Source organism: Mustela erminea, chromosome 15 (genome assembly GCF_009829155.1).
Source record: "Mustela erminea isolate mMusErm1 chromosome 15, mMusErm1.Pri, whole genome shotgun sequence".
In the NCBI taxonomy this organism is placed as follows: domain Eukaryota; kingdom Metazoa; phylum Chordata; class Mammalia; order Carnivora; family Mustelidae; genus Mustela; species Mustela erminea.
In genome coordinates, this window is record NC_045628.1 from 85,561,288 (window position 1) to 85,583,579 (window position 22,292).

The 22,292-nt window shown below is 40.4% G+C and overlaps 1 protein-coding gene across 8 annotated transcripts in view; it reads left to right on the forward strand.

Annotated features, from left to right (window-relative positions):
• CENPJ (centromere protein J) overlaps positions 1–22,292 on the forward strand; it is a 65,213-nt gene that overhangs the window by 32,776 nt on the left and 10,145 nt on the right. For 5 of the 8 annotated variants that reach the window (XM_032314691.1, XM_032314689.1, XM_032314690.1 and 2 more), the window contains 2 exons: positions 5,370–5,612; positions 9,571–9,652. In XM_032314691.1, the coding sequence (XP_032170582.1) occupies positions 5,370–5,612; positions 9,571–9,652 (325 nt within the window). Of the gene's footprint in view, positions 1–5,369; positions 5,613–9,236; positions 9,311–9,570; positions 9,653–22,292 lie in introns of those variants that run through there. The other 3 variants (XM_032314696.1, XM_032314692.1, XM_032314693.1) reach the window with 3 other exon arrangements.

Genomic DNA, 22,292 nt, shown 5'->3' on the forward strand with positions numbered 1-22,292 from the left:
GTATTCATTATTTCTTTCTGTTTTTGTTACACTTCCTCTTTTTCTTACACTATGCAAGTATGACTTTAAGAAATATATATGTAATAAAAACAAGCCTATATTTATTGCTACTCTTCTACTTACTAAATCATTAAAAGAATAGAGATGGTATATTCAACCTTCTTTTATATTATAGTTTTTGAAAATACTAACTCTTTTCTTTTGGGTGTTCATTCTTTCAGCACATTGATTTGAGAACCCTTTATGATGAGCATTGGGGAATTATTGATGAAGAAGACATTTCTGTCTTCCTGGAATTTATATTCATCATTATTGATTTATGGCCTTTTACAGACTCAGGTTACTCTAATTTATTACAAAAATCTCCTTTTTGATAATCAAGTGGCCCCAATTTGGCCAGAGGGAGCCCTATATGTACATCAGCTTCCTTGTCCTTCAGCTTTGCCCTTGCCCTTAGATGGCTGAAATTATCCCTGCTTTCTCTAACAACTGGTTATTTCAGATAACCTGGTTTTTGCTTTTGTTTTTCTTCAGCCTACCCCAGATCTGGAATCAGCCACTGTCTAGGGAGCCCTATGAGGATTGGTGGTCAATGGCAGTGGTATCCTTGCTGTTGGTTCCTGTCACAGTGCCTAGCTGGGGAAGGGTGATGACTTTCTGAAGTCATGAGTTCACACTGATTCTTTTATCTTAATCATGTAACATTATTCCAATTTTTATGCAGTGAGTTTTCATTGACCATTTACACATTGATGTTCAGTCAGATCTCTGCTGAGTTTCCAACATGTGTATCTGTTTGTTCATTCAGAAGGTATTTGAGGGTCTACGATCTATGAGGTGCTATTGTAGTGAGCTGGTTAGCTCTTTTTGGATGTTTCAAATTTAACTTACCTTATTCCTACTAGATCTGCCTTTTCTTCTGACTTTTTACCCATTCACACCTGCGATAAAAAGAGGTCTAAACTTTTTCCACCTTCAAATTCCATCAATAATAGTTTCTTTTGACTTTATCTTCTGCATATCTTTTTTTATCCTGACCCCTTCTCTTTCTCTTCTTCACACATACTCCTTCTAGCTGTTACTTTAAATCCTATTTTCTATTCCTTTTGACCAAATATATTAATATTTGTCACTCCCTCTATGATTCTATTCTTTTGACCCCTTTAGGACCTTCCAATTCATTGGTTTCCCTCACCTTCCTTTAACCCCAGAGACAGTTACTCTAGTCATTTCTATAAGTGTATTCTTTATTACCTTTTTCTCAAGCCATCAAATTTTGTTGGCAAAACTATAGGCCTGGCATTTCCTACCTCCTTCATCTTTGTGCCCATAACACTTGGTTTAGCTGGATGAAAAATTTAATGGGGAGAAGGTCCATGCTTATGGGGAAGCCCTGCTTATGTACCAGATCTCACCCCTTCACCACCTACAGCCCTGCTCCAGCATTTCTTGTTTCTCTAAAACCATCCATTTCCACTCTACTGAATCTTGCCATCAGTGTACCCACTTGCTGTTACTTCTTAAAATCTCTCTTGCCCCCATACTCCTTCAGTCACAGCCATGTTTCTTTGTAGCAAAATTCCTTGAAAGTGTTGTCTGTTTCACTGTCTTTCATCTCAACTCCTGTTTTGTCTACAACATGCTTCCGTCCGCACCACCTCTTTGAAACTGCCCCTGTTGCAGTTTCCAGTCTCTCCCTGATGGGGGAGCTTGTGGTCCTCATGTGACTTGGCTGTCAGCAGCGCGGGACTCCTCACCAGCGCTTTCGTTTGTTTGACTCAGTTTGACTCACAGGATGGATACCTGATGCTCTGGGTTTTCCCCTTACCTGATTGATGCCTTGGCTTGTCCTCTTTGTCTTTTTCCTCCTCTTTAACTTAATGGTGGAGGCCACCCAGCCGGGAGGAGGTCCTGTCCTTCTTTGATGATCTTCTCTAGTTTCATGCCTTCAGTTGGGATTTACATGCTAAAGACTTACATACTTAAATCCTGGCCTGGACCCGCTGGATGTGCTGATCTGGTCTGACCAGCTACTGGATATTTCACCTCCATGTGTCTCCAAATGAACTTCTGAACTTCCCTTCTCCAGCCTTCTCCATCTCAGGTGGCCATATCCCTGACTTCCCACATGCTCTGCCAGAAAACCTAGGATTGTTCACTTCTCTTTCTCTCACACTGCATGCTCGTCTGTCAGAAATGTACCCAGACTTGAGCTGCCATCTCTGAGTTCAAGGACTGGCTGGCCACAGCTCTGCTCCTGCCCTGTCTTTTCCATGGGTTGTTTACCATGTAGCAGCCAGTAATTCTTCTGAAAGACGCCAGGTCTGCTCCCTCTCTGCCCTTTAATGGCTCCACTTTTTTCTTATAGTTAGAGCCACAGTCCTTACAGCCTCAAGTTCCTGTATGAACTGGTGTTCTTTCACCTTTTTCATGCCATCTCCTCTGTGTCATTCATTCTGCCCCAGCTCACTAGCCTGCTTGCTCTTCTGCGACTGTGCCCAGGCACTCTCCTCTCTGGTGTATCTCCTCTGCTGGTGCTTTTAGCAATGCTCTTTCCCAGAAGAGCCACATGGCTCATTTTGAGCCTCCTTCGGTCTCTGTTCTGTGAGATCTGCTGTAGTGTGTGCTGCAGCCTCCCTTCCCCGCAACTGTAGCCTCCCTTCCCCACAGCATTGCTTTCTTCTGCCTACCTTGCCTTTTCTTCCCTAGCGCCTGGCACCTTCCACACAACTCTCCCTGCAATCTTTTTGTTCTTCATATTCCCGGGACCCAGAACAGTACCTGATGGTAGGTGTTTTATAAATATTAGTTGCTGTTAAATAATTTTTTTAACCTTATTGATGAATAATTGAAAAACATAAAATATATACTTAAAATGTACAGTGTGATGATTTTATATATATACATAGCAAGATCAAGATGGTAGCATGCACCTGACATAGTTAACTTTTTGTGGGTGTGTGTGCTGAGAATGCTTAAGAATTGGTCTCAGCAACATTTGCTGTCAATGTACACCACTGTATTATTACTGTAGTCACCATGTCATATGCTGCTCCTCAGAACTTATTCGTCTTATAACTGAGGGTTTCTATCCTTTGACCTTCATCTCCCCATTCCCTTTCCCCCAGCCCATGGCAACCACCATTCTGTTGTTTCTATGAAATTGGCTTTTTTCTTTTTTTCTCTATGATTTCACATGGGATACCATACAGTATTTGTCTTTCTCTGTTTGGCTTATTTGCTTTTGAATTCTTAGCCTATTTAGAGTTCTGTGTTACCATTTTGGTATAAATAAGTCTCTTTGCCCACATGATGATAATGTTTACCAGTTAGAAATTGCTCATTTATTGGTTATACTCCACAATTTTATAAATAGGGAGACTGGTGTTCAGGGAGGTTAATACCTTTTTTTTTTTTTTTTTTTTTTTTAATATTTAATTAATTAATTAATTTATTTATTTTTTATTTCCAGCATAACAGTATTCATTATTTTTGCACCACACCCCGTGCTCCATGCAATCCGTGCCCTCTATAATACCCACCACCTGGTACCCCAACCTCCCACCCCCCGTCCCTTCAAAACCCTCAGATTGTTTTTCAGAGTCCATAGTCTCTCATGGTTCACCTCCCCTTCCAATTTCCCCCAACTCCCTTCTCCACTCTAAGTCCCCATGTCCTCCATGCTATTTGTTATGCTCCACAAATAAGTGAAACCATATGATAATTGACTCTCTCTGCTTGACTTATTTCACTCAGCATAATCTCTTCCAGTCCCGTCCATGTTGCTACAAAAGTTGGGTATTCATCCTTTCTGATGGAGGCATAATACTCTATCCCCAGGGGTACAGGTCTGTGAATCACCAGGTTTACACACTTCACAGCACTCACCAAAGCACATACCCTCCCCAATGTCCATAATCCCACCCCCTTCTCCCAAACCCCCTCCCCCCAACGAACCCTCCTACACTGTTGGTGGGAATGCAAGCTGGTGCAGCCACTCTGGAAAACAGCATGGAGGTTCCTCATAATGTTGAAAATAGAACTGCCCTATGACCCAGCAATTGCACTATTGGGTATTTACCCTAAGGATACAAACGTAGTGATCCAAAGGGGCACGTGCACCCGAATGTTTATAGCAGCAATGTCCACAATAGCCAAACTATGGAAAGAACCTAGATGTCCATCAACAGATGAATGGATCAAGAAGATGTGGTATATAATACCTTGTTTCAAGAGCTTTTAAGACACAGAACTGGGATTTGAGCCCTGATCTCTCACCCAAACCCAGAGTTCATGCTCCCTGTGATGTGACCACCCTCCAAGGGAGGTCCTTCAAGCCCTAGTCTCTTTCTGTCACCTGGTTGCTTTTTGGCAGTCATGGGGCTTACATGAGAATGGATGGTTGTCAAGTTTTACATATCTATTAGTGAGCTGCTTAGGGCTTCTCACTGCCTTTAGGCTCACATCAGGTCAGTTCTCAGTTGGTGAGCAATGTCGTCTTGCTTTCGCCCATGCCCCTTGCCTCTGCTCCCAGGCACTCCCCATATTTTGCACCCACATGAGCCATGTAGGTGACTAATTTTTCCTTAGTGCTGACATTAATCTCAATTTTTGTGTAATTGTACATTGCTTCTAGACATTTCCAGCAATTTCTTTCTTCACATGGGTCATTTAGTGTGTCTGAAACAGATCATTTTCTTTCTTTCTTTTTTAAAAAGATTTATTTATTTATTTGACAAAGAGAGAGAGAGATCACAAATAGGCAGAGAGGCGGGCAGAGGAAATGGGGGAAGCAGACTCCCTGCCAAGCAGAGAGCCTGACGCAGGACCCTGAGATCATGACCTGAGCCAAAGGCAGAGGCTCAACCCACTGAGCCATCCAGGCTCCCCAAAACAGATCATTTTCTTAAAACCAATTTCTTCTCATGAATTCCAAGTAGAATCTGTTTTCAGGACTGATAGTTTTGACTTTGAATCTTATTCATCTGTTTACCTAACTCTTCTTTTAATTAGTCATAAATTCTTCTTAATTTTTTCTTTACCAGATAATCCCCTATTTATCTCTCTTCTTCAATTAATAGCTTAGTATAGGCCTTTATTACCTCATGGCAGTGTTATTGCAATGACTCCTAAGTGGTGCCTGCCTCCTTCTGGAATCAGTCTTGTTGATGGTATAAGGTGAGGCTCTAACCTGAACCCCAGTCCCTTTCATGAAAAACTTATTATTTTTGAAATATGATTGACCAAGCTTTCCCTTTTCTACTCTCTGTGCTAGGGCAGCACTTCTATATTGTTGGTGTGTCTCTTTTCTTCTATTGCATTGTTCTAATCCTAGGTTTTTTGTTTTTATTTATTTATTTTTTTGAGAGGCTTTGAAACAGCAGATAGCAGATTTACAGGAAGATTTGAAAAGAAAGGAAGCAAAATGGTCAAGTACACAAGGCCGTCTTAGAAGCCAGATAGAAATGTTGGTCAGAGAGAACACAGACCTCAGAGAAGAAATAAAAGTGATGGAAAGGTTCCGACTTGATGCCTGGAAGAAAGCAGAAGCTACTGAGAACAGCATCAGGATGGGTCCTTGTGTGGCTGCCACGAAAAGAGACGGGTCCATGGTAGGTTTGAAGCTAGTTTCATCAAGTCAGGATGTTAAATATCTGAGTGCTCCAATTTATTCACCTGAAACCTAGAGGGTGTTTGCCAGGGCTGGGGGTGGGGGGTGGGAATGGGGAGTTGCTGTTTAATGGGAACAGAGTTTCAGTTTTGCAAGAGGAAAAGAGTACTGGAGCTGGGTGGATGTGAGGGTGCACAGTAGTGTGTATGTGCCTTGTGCTGCTGACCTGTACACTTAACAGTAGTTAAGGCGGTGAATGTTATGTATATTTTACCACAGTTGACCAATTCTTTTGGGCAATTGCTTTGCAGAGTTTTCAAATTCATTTTTAGAATTCTTTTAAAAGAATTATAGCACAATAGGCAGATAATCTTAGTTAAAACAGGCCAAGTGAAGTTTTTCTTGCAGTGAGTCACATGCATATGAACTTTTCAAATCAGATAATTAGTCTTTCATTCATCTATTTTCACAATTATCATGTACCAGACACTGATTTTGGGCACTGGGAATAAAGCAATTAACAAAATAGGGGAACTTCCTTGCCCTCTTGGAATTTTTATTCTAGTGGTGGGAGGTCTATAAAGAAGATAGATAATAAAATATATGGTGTGTTATATAGTGACAAGAACCAAGGAGAAAAAAGCAGGAAAGGGGATGGGGTGGGCGGTGTTGCTGTTTTAGACAGGATGGCCAAGGAAAGTCTTACTGAGAAAGTGACATTTGAGTAATGGCCCACAGTATTAAATATATTGAATATATTAACTTAAATATATATAATTATTATGTTTTAAATATAAATATAATAAAGGGGTACCTGGGTGAGAGTAGAGCCCATAGAGGAGCCTGAGGCCCAAAGGCTGTCTGCCTTGTGGGCCTGAGCATGAGTATGGCGGAGGCTGATGGAGCTACAGGGCAGTAATGGGGAGAATGGTAGGGGATGCGATCAGAGATGGGACAGAGGGAGTTGGGTGCAAGGTTCATTAGGCCTTAGTCAGTTCCTGTAAGCCCTTGGGTGTTTCCTCTGAGAAGGCCCCTCCTCCCCCAGCCCTGAAGGGCTGAGATTGGAGTTGACTTAATCTTTTGTTTTAGTAAGTATACCTTGTCTACTGTCTACTGTAGACTGAACATGGAGTGGAGGGTCATAAACACAATTGGGAACACTGGTTAGGAGACCATTGGAGTAATTCACACCAGAGAGAACAGTGGCTTAAGACTAGGGGAGAAGCAGTGGATGGCTGAGAAATGGACAGGATTTATTGATGAGCTGGATATGGGGTATGACAGCAAGGAAGGAGTCAAGAGTACAGTTTCCAAGTGTAGTATAGTGTTTTGGCATATTAGAGTTTACATTTATCGTAAGACAAGAAGAGAAAATGTTTTTCTTGGGGGCATGGATATTAGGATCTCAGGTTTAGACAGGGTAAGTTTGAAATGCCTGCGGAGAAGTTTGAAAACGTGGAGACGTTACCTGGGCAGCTATGCACATATCAGGAGAAGGTTAGGTTGGAGCTAGAAGTTTGGGGTTCATCAGGATGTGTGATAAAAGTTTTAGGCTGGCAGAGATCACCAATGCTGAAAGTGTGGGTAGTGAAGAGATCCACACACTGAGCCAGAGTGTGAGAAGATGGGGGATGAGGAGAATGGTTAACCAGAGAGGATGGAGTAAAGGAGGCCAGAGTGGTGTCCTGAGAGCCAAGAAAAGAAAGGACTTCTAGGAGAAGACACTAGCCAGCAGTTTCAAAAGCTGCTGCTAAATTAGACGAGGGCTGAAAATGAGTCATTAGATTTACCAGGTAGGGATGTATAGAAGATAAAAGCCTGATTGGATGAAAGAGAATGAGAAGTTTCAAACAGAGTTTAAGAACCTTGTGGAGAGGTTTGGCAGTAAATGTAAAGAGATGAGGTGTTGGCTTTAAGGAAAGTTGTTTTTTTTTTTTTAAATGGAAAAATTAAGTGTTTATGTATTGGTAGGATTGATTTAGTGAAGAGGAAAATACTGATGCAGGAGAATGTGGGGGAATTGTTGAAGCAATGTTTATAAATGAGAGAAGAGGGGATTTAGGGAATGAAGGGAGGGGCTGGACTTGGCTGGACAGTACGTGCCCTGTGGCAGAATGTTGAAGGTGTGGACTCTGGGCTTGATGTGTGGTGCCTGCTGGTGGGAAGTTCCCTTTTAATGCCTTTGCATTGTCAGTGAAGTAGGAAGCGTGGGCATCCGCTGAGAGTGAGGATAGAAAAGTGTAGGATGTTCAAGTAGATGGGAGAAAGTGTGACTTCGTCGTCTAAGGGAGTGGAAAGCAAAGGGACTGAGGAAGTGTAGCCTGATTCCTGGGCTGCTTTGGGGACGAGTGTAGGTTAGAGTCATATATTTCAAGTGAGAATGTTTGTATCATTTTCTTGATTTTTGGTTGTAGGGTGGTGGAGAGTTATATTTTATAAGAGGTGTGGTCATCCAGGTGAACACCACAGAGTGAGTGAGGGGTAGGGAAGTTGACAGTATATGCAGCCAGAATGACAGCAGTGAACCATGTAAGCTGGGGACATAGCAAGGACCTTGTAGATTGTACACATTGGTGGAGTTAGGGTGTTAGATGAATAAGCTAGAAGGGTAGGATATGGCAGTCAGAAGAGAGTGGAATTCTTGCCTCTTCCCATTTTATTAAAACAGCTTCCCTAAACAGAAATTTGAAAGAATAGTATGATGATGATCAGGTGACCTGAATAGTCACCTAGATATGACCACTGTTGACATTTTACCACTTGTGTATGTGTGTTTTGCTGGACCATTTGAAGCTAATTGCAGAAATCATGGCATCTTACCGTAAATACTTTAGCATTTTATTAAATGACATTGGCTTTTTGAATGTCTAATTTGAATGTCTAATTAGGCTAATTATTTTGTAGAATACTGCACTTTCTGGCTTTGAGGGCTTAGAAATTGAGATCTTTGCAGTTACTGATAATGACTGCATGGCTGAGGTAGGATAGAGTAGGTCAGGAAACAGAAGCTAAGGCAGTGGAGTTATCTCCTGGCAAGGGATACCTGTGGCTGAATCATGGACGTGAGAAGCAGAGCTGGGGCAGGGGTGATTAGGGAGGAGAGAGATTTGTTGGAAGTGGTGACAGGGAGCAAGGAAGACCTCTACCCTACCCCAAACCTAGGGAGTGGAGTTCGGAGGGTGAGAAACTTCTGTCCCTGGAAGGGGGCTATGGGGAGTCTTCATCTCAGTAGGGAGCTAGGGCTCAAAGTGAGAACAAGATGGTAAGGGAGGTGCTCACAGGAGAGGTTGAGATAAAGGGGTTTTGCTGATACTGAGTTCCTGCCCTCTTCTTTGGCTAATCTGATAACAATCACAGAAGACTCTTTTATTTTATGTTGTCTGTTATCCCCTCACTTGAAGAATGAATACACAGGTGACCTTTGAACCACATGTGTTTGAACTGTGCAGGTCCACTTCTATGCAGATTTTTTTCAATAAATAGAGTATAACACTGTAAATATATTTTGCCTTCCTTAAGATTTTAATAACTTTTTTTTTTGCTCTAGTGGACTTTATTGTAATAATATAGTATGCAATACATATGCCATACAGGATATGTGTTAATATGCTGCTTATGTCATCAGGATGGCTTCCAGATGACAGTAGGCTGTTGGTAGTCACATTTTGGGGGAGTCAAAAGTTACACATGGATTTTCAGGTGTGTGGGGTGGTCATTGCCCTTAGCCCCCCTCCCCCCAGTGTTTTTCAGGATCCACTGTATATCTGAAGGTGGGGTGTGTGTGTAGTTCATTTTCCTAAATAATAGTTTGTTCCCTCTGACCTGCAGTGAAAAATAAAATGAAAACATAAATGAACAGACTTAAGCCATTTTCATTGCAAGCTGAGTTTTACTTTCATTCATTGTACTAATGTGTAGACTAACACTAATTTTATATTCAAAATTATCTCATACTATAGAATTCATTTCGGTTACAAAAGAGTCAAATTTCTTCAGGAACCCAGGTAGAAAAATGTAAGAAAAATCATTTGCCGACACAAGGTAAGAAGTTGCATGATCTTTTTATAAAATACTTCAGGAATTTAAAGAATAGAGAATTTACACCCAATTTAAGAAGTAAAGCTTTGTAAATATCATTGTAGCCCTTGTGTACTCCCCTACTTATTTCCACCCTGACAACATTCCTTTGTTTTTCATTCTTTTACTACATTGTATCCATAAATCAATATAGTATTGTTTCTATGTATCCCTCTACAATTTGTTTCTCTCAATATTTTGATATTCACATTAATACATATAAACTCTAGTTTACTGATTTTAATAGCTATACAGATTCCATGTGTATTTGTTACAGTTGAGTTTTCCTGTTGATGGACTTCATGTTTTTTCCCCTAGTTTGTCAATAGAATGAATAGGGCTGCAGAACATAGCTATCCTGTGAGTTTCTCTAAAACACATATCAAGAATGAGGATGCTGGGTCATACCAGGCTTGTGGTGTAGGAGGTTTTCTCTTTGTTCTGCAAGGTGGTTTTGCCATTTTTTTTCTTTCTTACGATCAGCAGAATATCCTCTTTGTGCTTATTCTTGACCTGGTCAGACTGAAATTGTGTCTAGTCAGATGGGTGTGAAATGGTGGGTTAGTGTAACTTTAATATGCGTTTCCCTGATTACTGGTAAGATCATGTGAGCATCTTTTTGTATATTTAGTGGGCATTTGGGTTTCCTCTTTTGTGAATTGACTGTTCATTTCTTTTGCCTGTTTAAAACTTTTTAGTGGGGGGTGCCTGGGTGTTTCAGTTGATTAACCCACCGACCGCCTTCTGCTCAGGTCATGATCCCGGAGTCCTGGGATGGAGTCCCACATCGGGCTCCCAGCTCCATGGGAAGTCTGTTTCTTCCTCTGACCTTCTCCCTGCCCATGCTCTCTATCATGCTCTTTCTCTCTCAAATAAATAAACAATCTTAAAACTTTTTAGCGGGGAGGGCGAAGTTTCTCCTTATTGAGGTTATTCTTCGTGCTCATCCTTTCTCATTTAGAAGCACTGCCAATATTTTCTCCCAGTTCTGGGTTTAGCTTTTCTGTTTGTGTTTTTTATGTGCATTTTTCCCCATTTTTGACTTTTTTTTTTTTTTTAAGATTTATTTGTTTTAGGGAGAGTCCACAAGGATCCCAGGGGGGCAGAAGGAGAGGGAGAGGGGAAGCAGACTCCCTGCTGAGTAGGGAACCCGATGTGAGGCTCCATCTCAAGACCGTGAGTTGACGACCTGAACAGAAAACAAGAGTCAGAGGCTTAACGGACTAAGCCACCCAGATGCCTCTGTTTTCCCTTTTATTATTGAATTTATCAATCTTTTTTCATGACTGTAAGAAATCTTTCTCCAGCCCTAGGTCACAAATATACTATTTTCTCTTATGAACACCTTTAATCTATCTGGAATTTTTAGAAATTATTTTCATGAATTAAATTTAGAAAATTGGATATAACATATGCAGTTTGATAATTACAAAGGACATACTTAGATAACTACCAACTAGATAAAGAAATAGAGTAGCAACACCCCAGGGCTGTTCCCCCCCCCCCTTGATTACTCTCATAGGTGCAGCCCTAAAAAAAGTTTTGTTTTTGAACTTTCTGAGTAGTTATACTGTATGTATTCCATTGCCTTTTGTTTTTTACTGTACATTGCTTTTGAGAGTCATGTTGATCTGCAACTCTAGTTCACTAATTTTCAAACCTGCAAGATAGTTTGAATGTTTTTTTTTTGACTGGTTTTTTTTTTATTTTTTTAATCTTTTTTTTTTTTAATTTTTATTTTTTTATAAACATATAATGTATTTTTTCCCCCAGGGGTATAGGTCTGTAAATCGCCAGGTTTGCACACTTCACAGCACTCACCATAGCACATAGCCCCCCACCAATGTCCATAACCCCACCACCCTCTCCTGACCCCCCTCTCCCCAGCAACCCTCAGTTTGTTTTGTGAGATTAAGAGTCACTTATGGTTTGTCTCCCTCCCAATTCCATCTTGTTTCATTTATTCTTCTCCTACCCCCCTCAAAACCCCCCACGTTGCATCTCCACTTCCTCATATCAGGGAGATCATATGATAATTGTATTTCTCCGACTGACTTATTTCACTAAGCATGTTACCTTCTAGTTCCATCCATGTCATTGCAAATGGCAAGATTTCATTTCTTTTGATGGCTGCATAGTATTCCATTGTGTATATATACCACATCTTATTTATCCATTCATCTGTTGATAGACATCTAGGTTCTTTCCATAGTTTGGCTATTGTGGACATTGCTGCTATAAACGTTCGGGTGCACATGCCCCTTCGGATCACTGCGTTTGTATCTTTAGGGTAAATACCCAGTAGTGCAATTCCTGGGTCATAGGGCAATTCTATTTCAAACTTTTTGAGGAACCTCCATGCTTTTTTCCAGGGTGGTTGCACCAGCTTGCATTCCCACCAACAGTGTAGGAGGGTTCCCCTTTCTCCTCATCCTTGCCAGCATCTGTCATTTCCTGACTTACTAATTTTAGCCATTCTGACTGATGTGAGGTGGTATCTCGTTGTGGTTTTGATTTGTATTTCCCTGATGCTGAGTGATATGGAGCATTTTTTCATGTGTCTGTTGGCCATCTGGATGTCTTCTTTGCAGAAATGTCTGTTCATGCCCTCTGCCCATTTCTTGATTGGATTATTTGTTCTTTGGGTGTTGAGTTTGCTAAGTTCTTTATAGATTTTGGACATTAGCCCTTTATCTGATATGTCATTTGCAAATATCTTCTCCCATTCTGTCAGTTGTCTTTTGGTTTTGTTAACCAAAAGACTTTGGTTTCCTTTGCTGTGCAAAAGCTTTTGATCTTGATGAAGTCCCAATAGTTCATTTTTGCCCTTGCTTCCTTGCCTTTGGCGATGTTCCTAGGAAGTAGTCACTGTGGCTGAGGTCAAAGAGGTTGCTGCCTGTGTTCTCCTCAAGGATTTTGATGGATTCCTTTCTCACATTGAGGTCCTTCATCCATTTTGAGTCTATTTTCGTGTGTGGTATAAGGAAAAGGTCCAATTTTTCCAGCCCCATTTATTGAAGAGGCTGTCTTTTTTCCATTGGACATTCTTTCCTGCTTTGTCAAAGATTAGTTGACCATAGAGTTGAGGGTCTATTTCTGGGTTCTCTGTTCTGTTCCATTGATCTATGTGTCTGTTTTTGTGCCAGTACCATACTGTCTACTGTCTTAATGATGACAGCTTTGTAATAGAGCTTGAAGTCCAGAATTGTGATGCCACCAACTTTGGCATTCTTTTTCAACATTCCGCTGGCTATTTGAGGTCTTTACTAGTTCCATATGAATTTTAGGATTATCTGTTCCATTTCTTTGGAAAAAAAAAAAAAAGGTGGGATTTTGATAGGGATTGCTTTAAATGTGTAGATTGCTTTAGGTAGCATAGACATTTTCACAAAATTTGTTCTTCCAATCCAGGAGCATGGAACATTTTTCCATTTCTTTGTGTCTTCCTCAGTCTCTTTCATGAGTACTTTTAGTTTTCTGAGTACAGATTCTTTGCCTCTTTGGTTAGGTTTATTCCTAGGTATCTTATAGTTTTGGGTGCAATTGTAAATGGGATTGACTCCTTAATTTCTCTTTCTTCTGTCTTGTTGTTGGTGTAAGAGAAATGCAACTGATTTCTGTGCATTGATTTTATATCCTGACACTTTACTGAATTCCTGTACAAGTTCTAGCAGATTTGGAGTGGAGTCTTTTGGGTTTTCCACAAAAATATCATATCATCTGCAAAGAGTGAGAGTTTGACTTCTTTGCTGATTTGGATACCTTTGATTTCTTTTTGTTGTCTGATTGCTGAGGCCAGGACTTCTAGTACTATGTTGAATAGCAGTGGTGATACTGGACATCCCTCCCGTGTTCCTGACCTTAGTGGAAAAGCTTTCAGTTTTTCTCCATTGAGAATGGTATTTGTGGTGGGTTTTTCATAGGTGGCTTTGATAATATTGAGGTATGTGCCCTCTGTCCCTACACTTTGAAGAGTTTTGATCAGGAAGGGATGGTGTACTTTGTGAAATGCTTTTTCAGTAACTATTGAGAGTATCGTATGGTTCTTGTTCTTTCTTTTATTAAAGTGTTGTACCACATTGATTGATTTGTGGATGTTGAACCAACGTTGCAGCCCTGGAAAAAATCCCAGTTGGTCGTGGTGAATAATTCTTTTAATGTACTGTTGAATCCTATTGGCTAGCATTTTGGTGAGACTTTTCGCATCTGTCTTCATCAAGGATATTCTTCTGTAATTCTCTTTTTTGATGGGATCCTTGTCTGGTTTTGGGGTCAAGGTGATGCTGGTCTCATAAAATGAGTCTGGCAGTTTTCCTTCCATTTCTATTTTTTTGGAACAGTTTCAGAAGAATAGCTGTTAATTCTTTAAATGTTTGGTAGAATTCCCCTGGGAAGCCGCCTGGCCCTGGGCTCTTGTTTATTGGGAGATTTTTGATGACTGCTTCAATCTCCTTACTGGTTATGGGTCTTTTCAAGTTTTCTGTTTCTTCCTGGTTCGGTTTTGGTAGTTTATATGTCTCTAGGAATGCATCCATTTCTTCCAGATTGTCAAATTTGCTAGCGTATAGTTGCTGATAATATGTTCTTATAACTGTTTGTATTTCTGTGGTGTTGGTTGTGATCTCTCCTCTTTCATTCATGGTTTTATTTATTTGGGTCCTTTCTCTTTTCTTTTTGAGAAGTCTGGCCAGGGGTTTATCAGTCTTATTAATCCATTCAAAGAACAAGCTCCTAGTTTTGTTGATTTGTTCTATTGTTTTTTTGGTTTCTATTTCATTGATTTCTGCTCTGATCTTTATTATTTCTCTTCTGCTGCTGGGTTTAGGCTTTCTTTGCAGTTCTTTCTCCAACTCCTTTAGGTGTAGGGTTAGGTTGTGTATTTGAGACCTTTCTTGTTTCTTGAGAAAGGCTTGTATCCCTATATATTTTCCTCTCAGGACTGCCTTTGCTGTGTCCCACAGATTTTGAACCATTGTGTTTTCATTATCATTTGTGTCCATGAATTTTTTCAGTTTCTCTTTAATTTCCTGGTTGACCCATTCATTTTTTAGAAGGATGCTGTTTAGTCTCCATGTATTTGGGTTCTTTCCAAATTTCCTCTTGTGATTGAGTTCTAGCTTCAGAGCACTGTGTTCTGAAAATATGCAGGGAATGATCCCAGTCTTTTGGTCCTGGTTGAGACTTGATTTGTGACCCAGGATGTGATCTCTTCTGGAGAATGTTCCATGTGCACTGGAGAAGAATGTGTATGCTGTTGCTTTGGGATGGAATGTTCTGAATATGTCTGTGATGTCCATCTGGTCCAGTGTGTCATTTAAGGCCTTTATTTCCTTGTTGATCTTTTGCTTGGTTGGTCTGTCCATTTCAGTGAGGGGGGGTGTTAATGTCCCCTACTATTATTGTATTATTGTTGACGTGTTTCTTTGATTTTGTTATTAATTGGTCTATATAGTTGGCTGCTCCCATGTTAGGAGCATAGATATTTAAAATTGTTAGCTCTTCTTGTTGGGCAGACCCTTTGAGTATGATACAGTGTCCTTCCTCATCTCTTATTATAGTCTTTGGCCTAAAATCTACTTTATATGTTTCCACCCCAGCTTTCTTTTGATGTCCATTAGCATGGTAAATTGTTTTCCACCCCCTCACTTTAAATCTGGAGGTGTCATTGGGTCTAAAATGAGTGTCTTGTGGACAGCATATCGATAGGTTTTGGTTTTTTATCCATTCTGATATCCTTTGTGTTTTGATTGGGGCATTGAGCCCATTTACATTCAAGATAACTCCTGAAAGATATGAATTTAGTGCCGTTGTATTGCCTGTAAGGTGACTGTTACTGTATATTTTCTCTGTTCCTTTCTGCTCTACTGCTTTTAGACTCTCTCTTCGCTTAGAGGATCCCTTTCAATATTTCCTGTATGGCTGGTTTGATGTTGGCAAATTCTTTTAGTTTTTGTTTGTCCTGGAAGCTTTCAATCTCTCCTTCTATTTTCAATGCCATCCTACTGGATATAGTATTCTTGGCTGCATATTTTTCTCATTTAGTGCTCTGAATATATCATGCCAGTTCTTTCAGGCCTGCCAGGTCTCTGTGGATAAGTCTGCTGCCAGTGTAATATTTCTACCATTGTATGTTACAGACTTCTTGTCCCAAGCTGCTTTCAGGATTTTCTCTTTGTCACTAAGACTTGTAAGTTTTACTCTAAGATGATGGGGTGTGGACCTATTTTTATTGATCTTCATGGGGGATCTCTGTGCCTCCTGGATTTTGATGCTTGTTCCCTTTGCCATATGAGGGAAATTCTCTACAATAATTATCTCCAATATACTTTCAGCCCCCCTCTTTCTTCTTCCTCTGGGATCTCAATTATTCTAATATGGTTTCATCTTATGCTATCATTTATCTCTTGAATTTGCCCCTCGTGGTCCAGTAGTTGTTTGTCTCTCTTCTGCTCAGCTTCTTTATTCTCTGTCATTTGGTCTTCTATATCACTAATTCTCTCTTCTGCCTCCATTTTTGATTGCACCTCATTAATAGCTATTTTTATTTCAAGTTGGTTAGATCTTAGTTCTTTTAGTTCTCCAGAAAGGAATTCTCTAACATCTTTCATACCTTTTTCGAGTACAGTTAGTACCTTAATAATTGTCATTCTGAACTCTTAATTCTGACATATTACCAATGTCCATATTGATTAAGTCGCTAGCCGTCGGTACTGCCTCTTGTTCTTTTTTTCGTGGTGAGTTTTTCTGACTTGTCATTTTATCTAGATAAGAATATATAAATGAGAGAATCAAATACTAAAAGGATGGCAAAGACCCCAGAAAAATAAAAGCTAATCAAATCAGAAGAGACCCAAAACCGAGGGGAGAAGGAAGGGGGAAAATAATAATTAAAAAATAAAAAAAAAATATCTATGTATTAGACTGGTGAATAGAACAGAGCCACCCACTTGATTTTGGGTGTATTCTGGTATCTTACAAGAAACTACCTACCAAAATTATATAGAAAGAAAAACATATATATACAAAAATAAGGGCAAACATGATTAAGGAATGGAATATGACTGTAAAGATGGAAATTAAAAATGATTCTAGGGGCACCTAGTTGGCCCAGTAGGTTAAGTCTCTGCCTTCAGCTCAGGTCATGATGTCAGGGTTTTGGGATCGAGACCAGCATCGGGCTCTCTGCTCAGCAGGGAGCCTGCTTCCTTCTCTCTTTCTGTTTGCCTCTCTGCCTACTTGTGATATTTCTCTGTCAAATAAATAAAATCTTTTAAAAAAAGATTGTAAAAAAGGAACTGGTAAGAGAAGTTTGTTGGAAAAAGAAAAAAAGAGGAGAGAATGTGATCAGGCTGGGGACTAGAAAGCCATGTGCTAGATTTAGGGTATATTTTGATATATTTGAAGAAGTTGCATCCCAAAATTTTAAAGAAAAAAAGCCTATATGCATTCAAAAAATAAGGTTAAATACACGAAGGGATAAAATATGACTATAACAATGAAAATTTAAGAAGATTTTTTAAAAAAAGGTATTGTTAAGATAAAAGAGTTAAAAATCGATACTAGAGGACAGAGGAACAGTTAAACAGAATAAGAAAAAAATTAAAAAAAATTTAACTCTGCAAGACTAAAGGATCATGGGAAGAGAGCAATGAATTCTAAGTATTGCTTTCCCCTAGCTCTGAATTTCCTCAATTCTCATTGATTGGTGAACTTGGTCTTGGCTGGATGTTCTTGCTGATATTCTGGGGGAAGGGCCTGTTTCAGTGATTCTTAAATGTCTTTGCCCAAGGTGGAATTGCAGCGCCCTTGCCAGGGGTCAGGCTAAGTAGTCTGCTCCAGTTCGCTCTTGGTAGCTTTTGTTCCCTGAATGCTTTCTGTAGAGCTTTGGAGGATGGGAATGAAAATGGCGGCCTCCCAATCTCCAGCCCCGAGGGGAGGAGAGCTTGGGCCCCCACTCCTCAGTGCACCCTCAGAGAAAAGCATTCAATCCCTCCCATCTCCCTAGTCTCCGATTGTACTCCAGGCTCACCTGGACTGTGACCGATTGTTTCTGTCTGTGACCACGGCCCCCTTTGGAGTCTCCAAATCCAGCAGATTCCTGCCATGTACTCCCTCACCGCTCCTCCCGGAGGAGGAAGGAGGGGGTCTCTCCCGATCTGCAACTCCATGAGCAGTGGCCCGACTGTGCCTTGGATCATGGTTTAAGGTAACCCTGAGCTGAGAACTCACTCCTTGGCTCTGTCTCTGTAGACAGCTTCCCTTCTCTGATACCTGGCAGCTCTGCTGTGCTCAGACACCCCCGGTCTGTCTTTGACCCTGCGGGTCCTGGGACCGCACTGTGCCTCTGGAGCGATGTCCCTCATTGGAGCAGGTTTCTAAAAGTTCTGCTTTTGTGCTCCACTGCTCCACTGCTTGCCGGGAGCCGGCCCCTCCCCCCGTAGTCTATCTTCCCGTTGCTTCGGATTCACTTCTCCACACAGGCTACCTTCCAGAAAGTGGTCGATTTTATGTTCCTAGAATTGCTGCTCTTCTCTTCTATCTCCTATTGAGTTTGTAGATGTTCAGAATGGTTTTAGTCTGTTACTCCTCAGCCAGCTTGCTTCCTCCCATGTCTCAGGTTTTCTTGACGATAGCCTTTCTGACAGTGTGAAGTGATATCTTGTGGTTTTGATTTGAATTTCCTGGATGCTTAGTGATGTTGAGCATCTTTTCATGTACTGTTGGCCATTTGGATGTCTTCTTTGGAAAAATGTCTATTAAGTCTCTTTGCCCATTTTTCAATCATAGTTTTTGTTTTGCTTTGTTTTGTTTTTGTTACTGAGTTATAAGAGTTCTTTCTGTATGTTGGACGTTAATTCCTTATCTGATATATAGTCTGCAAGAATTTTCCCTTTTAGGTTGCCTTTTCATTTTGTTAATTGTTGCTTTTGTTTTATAGACGTTTTTGATTTTTGATTTGTTGATTTTTGCTTTTGTTGCTTGTGCTTTTGGAATAAAGAAAGTATTGCCAGGGCGCCTGGGTGGCTCAGTGGGTTAAAGCCTCGGCCTTTGGCTCAGGTCATGATCCCAGGGTGTTGGGATTGAGCCCCGCATCAGGCTCTCTGCTCCACAGGGAGTCTGCTTCCTCCTCTCTCTCTGCCTGCCTCTCTGCCTACTTGTGATCTCTGTCTGTCAAATAAATAAATAAAATTTAAAAAAAAAAAAGAAAGAAAGAAAGTATTGCCAAGACCAGTGTCTAGGAGCTCCTTCCCTCTGTTTTCTTCTAGAATTTCTATGGTATCCGGTTTTTTATGAAAGTCTTTAGTCAAAAATAGAGATCCAATTTCGTTTTTCTGCATGTGTTCAGTTTTCACAGCATCATTTACCGGAGAGACTATCCTTTCCTTGTTGAATATTCTTGGCTCCTTTGTTGAATATTAATTGATTGTACATGTGAGGATTTAATTCTGGGCTTTCTGTTCTGTTCCATGGGTCTGTGCCAGTACTATTTTTATGCCACTACCATACTGTTTTAATTACTATATTACAGTATAGTTTGAAATCAGGAATTATAATGCCTCTAGCTTTGTTCTTTTTTCTCAGGATTGCTTTGGCTTTTGGGGGTCCTTTGTGGTTCCATACAGATTTTAGGATTCTTTGTTCTAATTGAGTGAACACTGTCATTGGTATTTTGATGGGGATTGCACTAAATCTGTAGATTGCTTTGGGTATTATGGACATTTTAATTCTTCCCATGTGCACAGTGTGTATTTAATTTTTCCCATCAGCACACACATATTTGTGTCATTTTTAGTTTCTTTTATCACTGTCTTATAGTTTTCAGGTACAGGTCTTTCACCTCCTTGGTTAAATTTATTTCCAGATATTTCTTTCTTGTTGATGTAATTATAAATGGCATTTTTTTCTTAATTTCTCTTTCTGTTAGCTTGTTATTAGTGTATAGAAACTCAGCTAGTTTTGTTTTTTAGAGAGAGAGCACAAGCAGGGGCGTGGCAAGGGGTAAGGAAGCGGGAGAAAGACTGTTAAGCAGACTCCATGCTCAGTGAGGAGCCCAATTTGGGGCATCATCCCACAACCCTGAGATCATGACCTGAGCTGAAATCAATAGTTGGATGCAACCAACTGAGCTACCCAGTTGCCCCTCAAGTTGTCCCTTTATGTTAATTTTCTATCCTATATATTTACTGAATTCATTTATTCTTAGTTTTTTGTTTTTTGTTTTGGTTTTGGTTGAGGGTGTCTTTAAGGGTGTCTTAAATTTAGTGTCATGTCATTTGCAAATAGTGACACTTTCCTATCCAATTTGATTCCTTTTATTTCTTTTTCTTGCCTAATGGCCAGGACTTCCAATATTATGTCGAATAAAAATGGCAAGAGTGAGCCTCTTTGCCTTGTTCTAATCCCAGAGGAAAAGCTTTCAGCTTTTTACCATTGAGTGATAGTTATTTTAATATTCTTTTCCTTTAACCTTTATGCTATAGTTGTGTTTAATACAGCATCCTATTGTAGAATGGAGTTTTCTATATTCGTTTATAAATTTTTCGTCTTTACCATTGTGTTGTGTGCTTTTGTGTGTTTTCATGTTGCTGATTAGCCTCTTTTTGTTTCAGCATTTCTTGCAAGGCAGGTGATTAAACTCCCTCTGCTTTTGTTTATCTGAGAAAGCCTTTATTTCTTCTTCATATCTGAAGGATTACTAGATAAAAATATTTCTTGGCTGGCAATTTTTGTATTTTATCACTTTGAATATGTCATTCCCCTGTCTCCTGGCCTGTAGAGTTTCTGCTGAGAAATCCAGCTAGTCCTATGGGTTTTTGGCTTTTTGTTTCATTTTCTTTTCGTAGGTTACTTTTTTTTTCTGATTGCCTTTCTGGTCCCCTCTCCTTTTTTTTAAGATTTTATGTATTAGCAAGAGTATGCATGAGCAGGGGGAGGGGCAGGGGAAGAGGGAGAAGCAGACTCCCCTCTGAGCAGGGAGCCCAACACAGGGCCTGATCCCACAACTCTGGGATCATGACCTGAGGGACCTGAGCCAAAGGCAGACACTTAACTGACTGAGCCACCAGGTACCCCTTTAAGATTCTTTATGATTAATTTTTGATCTTAGAGAAGATCTTCTCACATGGAGATAATAGGGTATCCCATTAGTTTCATGGACTTGTTTGTTCAAATCCTTCCTCATGTTTGGGAGTTCTCAGCTGTAATTTCTTTAAATAAACTCTCTGCTCCCTTCTCCTTCTCTTCTGGAACCCCGGTTTTTCAAGTATTTGCCTTTCTGATGGAATCTCATACCTCTTGTTGGTATTCTTCACTCTTTTAAAATCTCCTTTCCTGCTTCTCTTCTAACTATATTATTTCTGTATTCCAGTTCTCCAAGTCACTTTTTTCTTCCATGTGGTCTGGTCTGCTAATGATGCTCTCTGTTGCATTCTTCATCTCATTCACTGAATTCTTCCCCTTCAGAATTTGGCTCTTTTTTGTAATTTTAGTCTTTTATAAAGAACTCCTGTTTATTAATTTATTCCTGATTTCATGGAATTGTCTTGGGTTTTCTTGTAACTTGGTGGATTTTTTCATAGAAAACAATTTTGAGTTCTTTATCAGTTAGAGTGCAGTATTTCATGCCTTTGAGTTTGGTTGCTAAAGAATTATTATTTTCTTTTTGTGATGTCATTTTTCCTTGATTTTTTTTTTTTTAAGGTTTTATCCATTTATTTGACAGACAGAGATCACAAGCAGGCAGAGAGGCAGGCAGAGAGAGAGGGGGAAGCAGGCTCCCTGCCGAGCAATGAGCCCAATGCAGGGCTCGATCCCAGGACCCTGGAATCATGACCTGAACCAAAGGTAGAGGCTTTAACCCACTGAGCCACCCAGGCGCCCCCTTCCTTGATTTTTTAATACTGTTTATAGCTATGGACTTCTGCTATCACATTTGAAATAGCAGATCCTCCTTAGTTTTTATGACTTCTTTGGTTTTTACAGTTCACCAGGCTGGCTATTGGAAATCTTTCTTCTGTATTCCAGAAGGTGGTATGATAGCTCAAATTTGTAACCCTTCCCACCAACTGTGGCCTCTTTTCTGAGCATGCTCCCTGCCTACCAGATCTTGCTTTCTTGGATGTAGTTGGGAGGACACACAAGGAGCTGGCAGCAGAGTTGGAGAGGTGTGGGTTTAGCACTTGCACTTTGAGGGTACCCTTGGGCCTGAGGGAAGATCCTCGAGTGGGATCCTACCAGAGTCCTGTGGGTGGACTTCTGTTGAAGTGCTGAAGCAGACAGCAGGGACCACGTTCCTTTAATGCTCTTTGATATTCTAGTATGCTTCCTTCCCTTTCTCATTCCTTCCCCAAGTCATGGGGGTCCTTCCTCAGAAATCTGGGTACTGCAAGAGATAGAGTTTTCTGTAGCCACAACCTACATAACTGAGCTAGCTGGGCAGTCACTCATTGCTTTTGCTTTCTACTGCTTCCTTTGGGAAGGTTGTGACTGCCACTGCCAAACAACCTAGCTGTGCAGTGTCACCCTGGGGAGGGGAGCAGCTCTGGCAAGTTCTTTTCTCTGTGTCTAAACTCATCTCTGGCCTGTTCCAGTGGTATGCTAGAAT